This window comes from Neolamprologus brichardi, chromosome 2 (assembly GCF_056152115.1).
Source record: "Neolamprologus brichardi isolate AB-2024 chromosome 2, ASM5615211v1, whole genome shotgun sequence".
Lineage (NCBI taxonomy): Eukaryota > Metazoa > Chordata > Actinopteri > Cichliformes > Cichlidae > Neolamprologus > Neolamprologus brichardi.
In genome coordinates this window covers 32,596,196-32,610,000 of record NC_142105.1, presented here as the reverse complement: position 1 = coordinate 32,610,000, position 13,805 = coordinate 32,596,196, and the positions used below count along the sequence as shown (strand labels likewise).

The 13,805-nt window shown below is 41.3% G+C and overlaps 1 protein-coding gene across 2 annotated transcripts in view; it reads left to right on the top strand.

The window, feature by feature from the left end:
* The window catches only part of tnmd (tenomodulin), a 71,440-nt gene extending 63,872 nt beyond the window's left edge, over window positions 1–7,568 (top strand). For both annotated transcript variants that reach the window (XM_035913124.2, XM_087829916.1), the window contains exons 6-7: window positions 2,569–2,663; window positions 7,223–7,568. In XM_035913124.2, the coding sequence (XP_035769017.1) occupies window positions 2,569–2,663; window positions 7,223–7,432 (305 nt within the window). In that variant the 3' untranslated portion in view covers window positions 7,433–7,568. The remainder of the gene's footprint in view (window positions 1–2,568; window positions 2,664–7,222) is intronic.
* The last annotated feature ends 6,237 nt before the right edge of the window (window positions 7,569–13,805 follow it).

Below are 13,805 nucleotides of genomic sequence, written 5' to 3'. Positions count from 1 at the left end.
TTATACGATATGGTATCATACTTTACATATAAAGGTTGGATTTGGCCACTGTGATGGCACTAACTGATTAACATTTTGAGGCCTCGAGTTTGGCATTTTGGAATATTTGGGCCTTTTGGGATGAAATGGTGGACTGCTAGGTCAAGAATCTGTATTCATACACTATATAAGTGCACTGCATGGCTACAGAAGCCTGTTAATTAGTGCTAACATAAAAAATAATACTAGCATTTCATTCACTAAAAACAAGACAGGCTTTGCACAGGCTTATCTGACAGTCTGTTGTTTTAATTACTAGCACAACAGACCACAGTTTTAACAATGCTCCAAAAGAAATCAACACCACATACACACCTTTCTTGAGATTTGTCCATCCTATTGGACATGACACAATCATAGATGGTGAGGGGAAAAACGTGCCTTCTCAAATTGGTTGGTGAGTGGTTTCTGGAGGTTGCCTGCAGTGGCTAGATCAAAAACATCCTTATCATTGCCTTGGTCTAGCAGGTTGCTGCGGTGATGTAGTTTTGCTGGAAGACGCTGATTTGTCTGCAAACACTTGTTAGCTGATAATCTTGCAAGAGTGTTTGTCTTCAGAGTAAAAGCTGTACCTCTGTGCTGCAGCAAGCACATTTTAAAAAGTCAAAGTTTTACTGAATGCTGACGGTATCCAGTTCTGGTTTCTTTCACACTTCAGTTTCCCAACTGCTTGGAGAGTAGTTGGCAAGTGTTTGCAGGCAAGTCAGTTTCTTCCATGCAAACTATGGGTAACTGCAGCAATCTGCCAGTGCAGCTGTGGCTCAGCAGGTAGAGTGAGTTATCTACTAAGATCAGTGGTTTAATCCCTTGTCTGCATGTCAAAGGAAGATACTGAACTGAACTGTCCCTGATCCATTCACTGGAGTGTTTGTGTGAATGTTAGATAAAAAGCACTTAGGCAGAGGAAAAAGTTGGGTGAATGTGGCTCGTAGTAGAAAGCACTTTGATTGTTCAAATAAAGTAGAAAAGTGCTATGTAAGTACCAGTCTATTTACCAATGCAATCACAAGGTTTTTGCCAACAACTCAGGGAATATACATTTTTTCCCTAGTGACCAGTGGTTGCCAGGGAAAGGTTCTGTTCAGTGACTTAATTAGCAAAGGTGACGGCTAGCAGACAACTAGCAACTGTAGCAATCTATGTTAGCATCAGCTGGCCAGTGACTCTAATAATGTCATTTATATACAACTTCACCCTCTACAGTTCAACATATGGAGAAAATTAACTTCAAAGGCCTAAAATGTTTTTGTGCCTGGCTGTAAACATGTTTATTTCTGCTTCAGCGTAAAGATGGACTCACTTTCAAAGACAGCCCCAAGAGGCCATTGCAGGAACTGCATGTTTTTCAAGCTTCCGACAGGTTTATTTTAGGCCCTAGAGATTAGTCTACATTGCAGATTATTTAAATGTAAATTAATGCACTGTTAAGCTCACACGTAACATATATATATATATGATATATATTTATAAAAATCTCTATAAATCCCCTATAAAACAGTAACTTCAAAATAATGTGAAAGAGCAATTTTCATGACAAGCATACCTTTTCAGCTTCCCTGCAGAGCTTTATAGCAAATTTCAGCTTATTGTCTGACCCGCAAAGTTTCTCTTACATGCTCCTGTATTATCTTAAAACTCAGTCTATCAGCCTTGAACAACATAACAGACAGGTACAGATAACAACCAGCAGCTCCTCATAGTAAAACATTTAGGAGCTATAGAGCCAAGCATTTACTTTCATTAGCTGGCAGAGGCCAAAAATAATGTTAAAGGAGTGTTTAAGAACACAACTCAATGTGAAATGTAATATTAAACTGCAGACTTGATGTGTTATAGTTATGTTAGTATAGAAAGTTTTCTATACCAACATACAAGGTAATGTCAATGTTATCTCAATCACTGCTGGTTTAAAAAAGGAAAGATGAATAGTTTTATCTGAGAACACGAACACGAACACGTACGTATTGAATAGTTTGTAATTATCTTACTAGAGCGGCAGTTTTCCATGTGCTTTGAAAAATAAGCATTCCAAGAGTCGGGCTTTCATGTTAAGATGAAGCATTTGCAGTATATGAGGTGTCTACAAGGTAACAATCAGATAAATGTAGTAAAAAGAATAATATTTCTCTGGGAAATGTAGTGGAAACAAAGCATGCTTCAGTCGCAAGTAAAACACCTACATATATACCTCAGTAAATGTAGCCGGTTACATTCAGCCTCTTGTTTTGGTCATCTGGAGAGGGTTTTTTTTCTTTCTCATAAAGATGCCAAGGCTTTATGAACTGGCATCTGTGTGTTAGTATCACAAAAGCAATAACACCATTGTTTGACAGAAGCGTGAAAAAAGCCTGGAATTAATTTCTTTTGAATGCTAGTAAGTAACATCAAGCCACTGGGAAAACACAGTGTTCAAGCCAAAATTGAATCTAAGAGCTTTCTTATTTTAATTCAAACAACAGAAAACAGTTGGAAGTATATACAGTAACATCTCTCTCGCTTTTATTCTCTCCTGCTCGTTCTGTTACTCAGATGCTGAGGTTGTAAACGTGGATACACCCGACGCCGAGGTCACAGGTCAGCGTTTTGCCCGCGACGTCCTGGACCACCTTCCCGTAAACGACTATGTAAGTGGGGCCCTCTCTGCCACGTCACCCAGGGACCACACCACGAGATACAGTAAAGTCACTTCAATCAGCCGCAGCTCTTGCCTCAACTCTTTCTGCATATAAATCGCTCACTAATTGATGTTAAAACTGACTTTGTGCACCAGAGGGCATAGCAATTGCTCTATATATCTGTTTAAGTAAGGCCAGTTCAATGAAGACTCCCTTAATGTCTCTCCATTAATTGAGAGGAATATCCAGCCTTTCAAAGGCAGCAACTTGTGCCTTACAGCCCTAGTTAGAGACTTTTTTTTCTACTTCCTTTTTTTCCGAGGCACTGGAAAGCACAGTACAAAGCAGCACTTTCAAGGTCACTCATCGCTGCACAGATAAGTTACATTTATTAATAATGCTTTAATTATCAAAGCGTATAAAATGAATGGAAAGGCCAAGTGGCATATTTTGGTGTACAGCATGTAAACCACTCAATACCGTATGATTAATTATCCCTGACTCTAGGGGAAAATCACATTGCATAGTATATTACACAAGACTTATGCACTCTTATACCAGCACAAAAAGCTGCAGTTGCACACTAAGAGACACCCTAAGAACAGGTGCAAGGATATATGATATATGCATATACTTGCAGGGAGCACTTACAGGTGAACAGCCACTAAAGCTAAATTCAAGGATAATGAGTCAGGCTCAGTCTCCTCCGCAGGGCTCGGAGAAACGGTGTGAGACATGCAGAGAAATGAGACATCCTATAATGTTGACGTTTATCAGGCCCATCCCAGAAACAGCCTCCTGCTCAACTCTTCAATTTCCCCCCCAGCTCCTCTGTCTTCTTCCTCATTGTCTGTGGCAGGAGATGCAGTGCTATGCAATTAAAACATACCAGGGGATGAAAAACTCAGCTCCACTTTTGAACGTTCTGCCTCTATCAGCCGAGTAATGCACACCATTGCAATCCATTCCAGCAGCAAGTCCAGGCGCTGTTTGTGGGTCCAGTGATAACAACGGCCTTTGTGGCCGGGCACAGGGCAGGCAGCAGTCTGTAATTGGGAGTCTGAACTCTCACTCCTGCCAGTGGTATGCCACATGTCTATTTTTTTCTTCATCTAAAAGTCATGCAAATGGGCACAGTAAAAAAAACAAACAAGGAAGCTCACCCGCAGAGTCTGCTACTCACAGTTTCTCTGCATTCACTTCATCTGCATTTCATAAGTCTGAATTTGAGCACCAAGCCTGTCCACAGTGCACATTCATAAAGCAGAGACTGGCAGATGTATATTATGCTGAACTTTAACACGGCTGCCATGTCAGAGTGCAGTGTGTATCAGCGGTGGCCCTGGAAATTTCAAACTGAATAACGACCGTCTGACAGGCGGATTGCACCGCCGTCCTTGACCCACATAACAAGGATGGGCTTTCTATAAGAATTGAGCGCACTCATACTCATGTAAATATGTTTGTACGTGTTGCTGCTTGTGTCCTGGGATTTGTCTTGTGTCTTGGACTTATCCTTACAAACCTCTGGCTGCTACATCCAGGGTCAGGCTAAGTGGCTGTTCATGCACACAGGTGCAAAAAGCTGAAGGAATTCAAATTCCGTGAATGCAGAAGTTGTTTGTGCCTCCAGAGGAATCTTTACACTGAAGCTAAAGCTCCTTATCACTTCGGTAAAGCAGCAGAGTTTACTGAAATACATGACTATCTGCTTATTCAATTACATCCAATTTCATTGTCATTCCACGTCACTGTAGAGAACAGTGAGATGAAAATCAGAGATCAGGACACGCAGCAAAGAATTTCATATGTTCCACTGTCCTGTGTGTCTACATAAAAAGACCCTTTTCGAATACAAAGCAGAGTGTGAAACAGAAATGTTATCTCTGCTGTTTTGATCCCCGAATGAATGTGATGAGCTCTGCTTTGAGATTTAATAACACATCCAGGCATGTGCTTCAAGCTCATGAAGAGCGGGGATCAGCGTGTGTGAAATAATACCAACAAGTGTGGAGATTAGAGGAGTCATGCTTTGATTCGTTACATCTTATTGAATGACTGACGCAGTTTTCTACTCTGCAGACTCATTCACATCCAGCTCCTCATAATATGCACAGAGGTGTCTGTGTTTGCGTGCAGGTTTGCATGTGTATGTGAGAATGTGTGTGATGAAATCAGATCCAGCAAGAGGGTAATGGCTTTTACTCTTCATTAATGCTGCTTGTTTGTGAGTGACTGCCTCAGATTTCCCAAGGTGAACCATTCTTATCACCGCGGCTTCCCACTAGAGACGGCGACTCAAAGCCAGAGTGATTAATATGTACCCTCCGTTTTAAAAGGATAGCTCTGATTAATTGTCTTTAAGGTACAATGCTGCCTATTGGCGGTTTGTTTTGATAAACACCGGCGTCATTTGAATAAAATATTTTCTCTCATTTTCCACGCCCGAGCTCCAGATTTCGTAACACCCCAGTTTGGGCTGTGAGGAGCTGATAAGATTATCGTTGGTCCATTGACAGGTTTCGTGTTGTTCATATAACCGATTGTTGCCTGGGAGCCGATGACCTGAAACCTGCCTACAGCAATAAATCATTAAAAGCCTACCTGTGACTGTCATAGTAATAAATCAAACCTACCTGGATATAATGCATTGTACTCTGTGTTTTGAATATGTCTAAAGAGCAAGTAATTTGACTCAGTTTACATCAGGTGCATAGTTTTCACAAGCCAGTCAATTCAATTCAATTCAATTTTATTTATATAGCGTCAAATCACAACAAAAGTCGCCTCAAGGCGCTTCATAGATACAGAGAAAAACCCAACAATCATATGACCCCCTATGAGCAGCACTTTGGCGACAGTGGGAAGGAAAAACTCCCTTTTAATAGGAAGAAACCTCCAGCAGAACCAGGCTCAGGGAGGGGCGGGGCCATCTGCTGTGATTGGTTGGGGTGAGAGAAGGAAGACAGGATAAAGACATGCTGTGGAAGAGAGACAGAGGTTAATAACAGATATGATTCAATACAGAGAGGTCTGTTAATACATAGTGAGCGAGAAAGGTGACTGGAAAGGAAAAACTCAATGCATCATGGGAATCCCCCGGCAGCCTACGTCTATTGCAGCATAACTAAGGGAGGATTCAGGGTCACCTGGTCCAGCCCTAACTATATGCTTTGTATATAATGAAAGAAACGGGGAATCGTAGATGAACCTGACAGATCCATTTTAAGATAGAAAAATATATAAACATTTACAGAAGAGTCTAGTCTAATAACTCAAGTTGACACAGAATTTGAATGTTTACAGATCGTTTTCTGATTTACAATTGAATCATGTGGTGGATTTACTGCTACGTACAAGAAAACAATGTGTGTAAAACCACCGTGATTGAATGCTTACTGACGAGTGGAGGAGATGCAAGAAATCCCCAAACTCCCTAACTTAATGCAGTAGGGGACCAGAGGGACTCAGCCATGTGGTCCAGCGCATCCTGTCCTCTTAAACAATTCACACACATTTTCTTTTCCCAGCTGCGGATGTGTTTTGTTCCGCACTATCGCACGTAGCTGAGTCATTGTAAGTGCTCGCGTTTTTTCCTGAATGTGAAGTCAGCGGAGGCCGTTGACTCCTGGAACCGAGCAGTTTAACAAGATATCACCAGATTGTCTCCAAGGATTCATTTACTAAAAGAGATTGAAATGTGGTCAAATGCATACTGAGGGCGGTTGCTACTTCAGCTCACACTGTGAGTTAAGTGGCACTTCTCCGAACCCCATTTGGAGTTGCTCTTGATCAAAGGCATGGCACTCAGCCCCCACGAGTCCACGAGGGCATGAACCAACCAGCACAATGGAAAAATCCAAGGGCCATTAATTCTACCCAATTTACCTTTCGTTTGGGTTTCATTTGGCCCCTCTATAAATTCAGAGGCAGCCAGCAAGAGCAAATGAAAGAATCCTTGTTAGGCGATCATTACTCTGCTAATTGCTTTAGGAATGTGCCATGCACTTAAAGTCAAGGTCAGGGGGAGGGCGCCAAGATGTGAGGAGCTCTAATTTGAATGCTCTATTGGAGGAGGGGCAGTCATTTTAGTGCAGAGTGTGTGCTGGGGTCGAGGGAGTTAAGAGGTCAGAGATGAAAGAAATAGTGTAATTATGCTGGTAACTTCGACCGGAGATAGTGACAGTAGAGAGGTTGCGGATGCTGGATTCAAAGTAGGGGCAGCGTGCAGCCTCCAGTCGCGCTTTTTGTGCTGCAGAAAGGTCAAGGGTATTATATCATGTTTTATGCTCCCGAGCTTAAATCAAGCTCGTTCAATCTCAGCTCGAACCGTGATCTCTTTGGCACTGCCATCAATTGATGTCACAGTTTTGCATTTTTGCAGACATCAATTCAAATCTTTTCACTTTTGTTTTTGCGTTTACATATATTGCGATGACCCACAATCAAAGCTGCCTCATCAATTCATGTCACCCCTTCCTCTTCCTCCTCGCCTGCCCTTGCCTCAGGAGGACTGGCATTTGTCATGTGTGTGATTGCAACCCTGCCCGCTCTTGTGTCCTCTGCAGAGAGATGTTGGAATCGAGCTGGATAACCGTCTGGATGAGGGCGGCTACTGCTGCCAGTACTGTCGCCGTGGTTACCGCTTCTGCCGCCGCTACTACGAGCCCCTGGGTGGCTTCAACCCCTGGCCATACTACTACCAAGGAGGCCGGGTCATCTGTCAAATTGTCATGCCGTGCAACTGGTGGATCGCCCGCATGCTCGGGAGGATCTGAGGCGCCGAGCGTGCTGTCTGGTTTTGAATCTGTTTACGTTGTAGGTGCAAATTTTTCCTTTTGATAAATATTCAAGACCACTCGTGACACCAAAGCAGTCTATTGCAGGCAACTATTAGGCAGCACTTCTAGTCAGTGTGAGTCAGTGTAAACAGTCTAAATGGTGTTTGAAGCATTTTGATTCTTTCTTAAAAAGCATTGGTTGTTTACAGATGTCTAGTTTTCTCTCCTTGTTATTTGATCCTGTTCAATGAACACATTTAGTTTGGAAACTGAGCCACACTAAAAAAAACACACACACACAATCTGTCCTTACTTTACCTGTTATGTCATGCATTCATTTTTACTTGTATGTGTACACATATGAAAAGCTACAGCGAATACAATGCAACAGCAATTAATTATGTACTGTATGTAACCATCTGTGTGGTGCTATCACATTAAATATGTAACAAGACATACACTTTATTAGGAAAATCATCTAGTGTAATTTAAAGCAACAGCTCTGCCATGTTCCATTATTGCATTATTATGTTTTCGCAGTTTTTGTTGACATCTGTTGTACTTTATGGTTATTATTGCCGTCCTGTCTGCTATTGTTGGTATGCTGGACTGCGTGACATTGAAAAGTGTTCTTAATATTCTTATTAAAGTGGAAAAATTGTTATTAAATCACCACGTACCTCCAAATAGTGTAACCAAATGGGAGCTTGTGAGCCATTAATGCTTAGAGGTAATTTTTCCAATTTACAAATTTGATCTTTTTGTGCAGTTTTCCCAACACACTTATTAATATAATAAGCATGAATTGAAGCTAAACTTGTGTTTTCCCTTTTTCTTTGGCAATAACGATTAAAAGAATGTTAACTGTTGTTTCGCCTTTCAGTTCTGGCTGGTGATCATCTTTGTAGAGCAACACAATGCTCTTAAAGCCAAACAGGCTTCTTGTCAGAAGCACTTTAGTTAATTTTTGGAAACTAGAACTAATCAAAATGTGAAACGGTGTCTCAATATGTGAAAGTGATGCATGTTATGTGTAGCCCTGCATAAACTGGGACACCTGATAAGCCTGTTTCTGAGTGAGGTAACACAGCTGATTGAGAACGTGGCCTGCACATGAAAGTACTGAACTGGGCGTAGTAACAGTCTCTGGGAAAATGTTGTATTGAGTTTCTGCTAATGCAAACCAAACATTTCCTCCTGCTGCAGCATCGCATTAAAGCGGAGAAACACGAGCCATCTGGTATCACGATTTAGCTTAGCACTTATCAATTTATTCTTGACAAATCGTCTTCAAAACAAGACAATGGCTATTTTCAGCATTTTCCCTGCAGGAAAGCTGCAGGAAACGGGCTGCATACCTCCAACTTCTCAGCAAGGTAACCAACTTTCACTTAGTTGTTGGCAAACCCGTGCCATTTGCATGATTAAGCTGCTCGCACAGTGATGGAAAAGACCAACTATTGCCTGATGTCTTTAAACAGCAGTTTGTCTTGTTGCCGGCAGATTTCTGTGAACTGCAGTATTAAAACGCATTGGCTATTACCACCAACAACTACAGGTGTTATCTTAAATACTGCAATACTGAAAATGTAATGCAGTATATCACACCTAGTAAACTGATTGTCTTTCCAATGTCAACAATAGATGTACGAGCTTCAAAAAGCCAAATGTATGGCAGAGCTTTTGTATAGGCAGTGTTGGGGAGTAACGGAATACATGTACCGCCGTTACGTATTTAAAATATAAAATATGAGTAACTGTATTCCGTTACAGTTACCGTTTAAAAAGGTGGTATTTAGAATACAGTTACTTTGTTGAAATAAATGGATTACACGGCGGTACTTCCCTGTTTCATATTGTGGCGGGTCAGGACTGTTTGGGTTTTGTTTGACAGCTACGTTCTGTTGTTCCAGGCGGCAGCGTTACGGTTGTCATGGTTACAGGGTGACGGTCTCTCTCTGCGTGTTTCCTGGGTGAGAGAGTGCCTGTTGTTGTTATGCTAAGCTAATAGGCAGAATGCTACAGGTATAGCTCTAAAGAATGTAGCATCATGGGCAGTGTAGTCCGTGCTGCAGGGAGAATGGACTGCCATACCCGTTATGTGTCTGTGAGCGAGGGAGGGAGAAAAAGGAAAAGTACGAGCTGTCATCGAGCAGAAACGGAGCTGGAAGCATGTAAATATAATAATAACCACTGCAGCCAAGAAGAGAGCCTGACGAGCCCAGTTGTAAGTAAGCTATTAAGACTCGACTGTACACCGTGTTCGTGTTTTCCTCCAAAAACAATAAGTTCCGTTGGAGCAGCCTTTCAACGCCTCTCTCTGTCTCTCGCTAGCAAAGTTGACCCAGACAACAAAGTAAAGCTAGTTTTCGGCTACGAGCCCGAAACAGAACCCACCGTATTAGCCAGAGGTCCCTTTACTACGGTTCGGAGCCGCGGACCTTCAGTAACAGTAATAAATCACAGCAATAGTACATTCATGTAGTTGTAAACAGCATGATAATATATTAAGTAATCCAAAGTATTCAGAATACGTTACTCTCATTGAGTAACGTAACGGAATACGTTACAGAATACATTTTGGGACATGTATTCTGTATTCTGTAGTGGAATACATTTTAAAAGTAACCTTCCCAACACTGTGTATAGGCTTGCGTTAGATTGCACGGTTTTCGTGCTTAGTGAGTGTTTATGTCTGACTTTCTTTCATAGCCTTTTTCCTGCAGATAAAAGTCCATTCTGTGCCCTGTACTCCTTTGGGCCTAAAGGACAAAGCACACAACAGTAAAACAAAAACATCAAGAGAAACACATCCAAAAAATGAAGAAATACACAGTCAACAAGGAAAATGCTACCTAAAAAGTTGCTACATCAGAAGTGCTCTGCTCTGCTTGATTTTAATAACAGCAACACTGCTGAAGAGATCAAATCAAGAGCTATTGTGTCGCTATTATGCAAGCGACTTGTGCCACCATACCAAATATATCACAAGAGCTTCATAAAATATGTACTTAAGCGCTGATGCAGTGGCACGAACCAACTTCATAGATCCAAACATGGACGTACGCACAAAACCAACTTCAGAAAATTTGATTATGTGAGGAAAATATTCACAGTTTAAAAATATTTAAGCAAAAAAAAAAGAAAAAAAAGCGAATTATTCCAGCACGCCAATACAGAAACACGAGTCTAACCGGCACCGAAAGTTCACGACTCGCTCCAAGTATTTTCGTCACTCTTTTCTCTGTTATTTGTATCATGTAAAACAAACATTGTTTAATTAAAGATTCACAGACCTCAGCAGTCGCGTCTGATGTGCTCACTGATGTGCTATCCTCCATTGTTTTCACCACTGTTGCAGTCTTCAAAATGCTTTAAATAGTGCTGCTGTTCAAACATTTTCTTATTTGCCGAGGCGATTTTAATCTCTAACGCCTCATCTCAGTGTGTCGAGCTGAAATAACTCTCATCTGTAACTAAGCAGGCGAGATAGGCATTCGTAATTGATGTTCTGTCATCACAATAACAAGGCGCATAAATGCCCAAGAGTATTCAAGCTATGTGAGGTACTCAGAAGTTAAACAGGGAGACAAAAATGGAACACTCGTGTTGTGGTAGTTTGCTTTGAAGCCCTCTGTATGTTTCTTTCTTTTCCTTCTTTTTTCCAATTAAAATTTCATTGTACGAATAATCTCCGTTGTCCTATCATATGAAACAATGTGATTTCCTTGAAAGACACTTAATGCCCGGGGGGTGTTTGTCGGAAAGCTGATAGCAGTATGGGTTTTGAATCCAACTAATGCAATTGAAACAGGCAGGTCTCCTTCTCTACTCACCATTACTCCCGTTCCTCATTAGCAGAATTTGTTAGCATCACATCTTGACAAGCCAAAACAGACATATATCCTTTTATTGTTCTGATTTTATAACCCGAGACTCTCCTGTGTATCGGATGTGTAATAATGCTTTGTTTACACTAATATAAAAGTATCTCGCCTACAAAGTAAATATAGATCTTGACTCATGTTGGCTCACTCTGATGATAATGTCAAAGATATCAATAATAATTGACAGTGAAATGGATTTTGTTGAAAGAGAGGGCGAAACTTGCTATATGTAAATGTTTTATGAATATGCTCACAAATGGAGTTCAGACTGAAGCCATATTGTTATTTTTGAATCAGTAATGTCAATGGCCCAGAGCAACATGTCAAGTGAAAAATACTGGCATGAGTTAACAAATACAATAATTGCAAACATACTTCAAATAAACTGACAAGTGTACTGCAAAGCCCCCGAGGCGCTTCTGAAAAGTTCATAAAATCAGTGTTTATATAATTCATTTCTCACTACTTCCTGCTTATCACATCAAATAGGCATGTGTTTATTAAAATGGATGCATTCAGCATTCAGCATTCGGCATGCTGCAGCTGCCACTGCTGTTGTTGTTGTTGTTGTGGAGCTACCGCACTCACTGTGTTAGAAAATAGTATAAAGTGTTATTTTTTCATAAGATGCTGTTAGTTGTCAGTTGTCTATCTGGCGAGGTCTCTGAGGACTCTTTTGTGTAGTCGTGAGAGTAAATTGCCATGGAAGCCCAGAGAGTCGCTCTGAATGGGATGGTTCACCCTGACTGGAGAGGCTGATACAGATATTACAGCGAGCTCCCAGAGAGCTCCTCGTGCCTGTTGGGACAAAAGTCCAATATTAACCATGAAAGTCAAATTTTAAAGTACAGATGTCTCACAATTAAAACTCATTGTGGAGGAGACCTTGAATGACACCGGATGGTGGGAATACTGCCGACGGAGGATTGGGAGAGCAAAGATTTTAAAAACAAACAAACGGGATAACAGTCTAGTCTTATCCACATTTTGTTGCCTAGTACACACATCTACTTGTGTTGTTTTACTTTTCCATTAGACAGTCTCATGATGTAAACAGTGCAATTTTAATAATTTGTACTAATAGAATATTTTCTGTTTGAAGTTAAAAACCTAAGAAATTACAAACAGGACCGACTGCGGTGAAATTTTTGCATTTTCACAGGAAAATGTCAAAATCCCAACGACTCCAAATCAAATGGTATTTGATTGTTGGCTTTTTTTAAAACCCTGCATTGAGGTTAATTTGCATTCCTACTATCTATGAAGAGGTTTAGCACTGCCTGCATTAGATATGAGCCAAATCTGCGAGTGTCTGACAGTGAACTCCTTCCCTGTAGACCAGAATTAAAGAATATATCGTTTCAGCCTAAGCCCTGCACTATTTTTTCTCATGCATTTTATATAGGAAACCCCGCCTCCAGCACTTGTTTATCCCCGTTTAGATGGGGAGAGGAAACAAGATCGACTGCTCTGCAGGATGAACGGAGATACCGAGCATTTACCAGGTTATCACAGTTCAAAGGATTTTTGCCTACCTGGCCCGAGGAATGGCCACTTCCATTGAAGCTCACATGCGAATTAATTCTTTTTGTTACTTATCAAAAAATGCAGGGAAACTTCCCTCCCAGCTGCTTATTTTCATTTCAAATAATCGCTCCTTCGTTTCCAGACGCAAGTCGCTATTCTGGGGTGGAGGAGAGTGAAAACCAATGTATGAAGAGTGTCTGTATTTAGATTAGTGACCTGAAGGAATACTTCTCTTCGATCCAGACTGAGGCTCGGCTCTGATGAGGACACGTGTATTACCAGTGCCATCTTGTGTAGACAAAGGTGTACTGCTGTAATATCAAAGGTTAGGTGAGGTATTTTCAACACTTTTCTTTTTTTTTTTACATCTTAAAACACGCTGTACCTCGCTGTCCTTAATACATCCACATCTGCTTCTGTGGAGTAACGTAAAAATAAAAATGGTTTCCATTTGAATCTGACTTCACCTGCATGCTGTTAATAAATTGCACAAAGCTTCAGCGGCCATAAGACAGCAGCCATCAACTCCTTTTCTTTGTAATGTTGCAGTCAGTCTGGTGACCTGATGGTTAAATAAGCTCTCCCTGTACTGTTCCTGCTACAGGCTGGAGGCACAATAATGTCAGCCGTCATCCCTCAACTGCTCCCACTGTGAGAGGCAGCATGGCACAGCAGTAAACACTCGCGCTGTGTCAGTGGCTGCAGGCGACACAGAAATAGTCCTCCTCTCCCAGGACCTGGCTCTCACTCCATCTTCAGGGTCTCTGACTCACTAACCAAAGGAATAGCACAGACATAACGGCTGCTAGTAGCCTTTCATTATTTTAGTAATCCATAAGAACCTCCGCTTACCCTATGGCAGGCAATCGATGAACCGCTCAACAGAAAAGCAAAGTGTCTGCTTGGATGTAATGGAGGGCTGTTTGTTGCCGAATGTGGAGCTTGTGCGATGATTT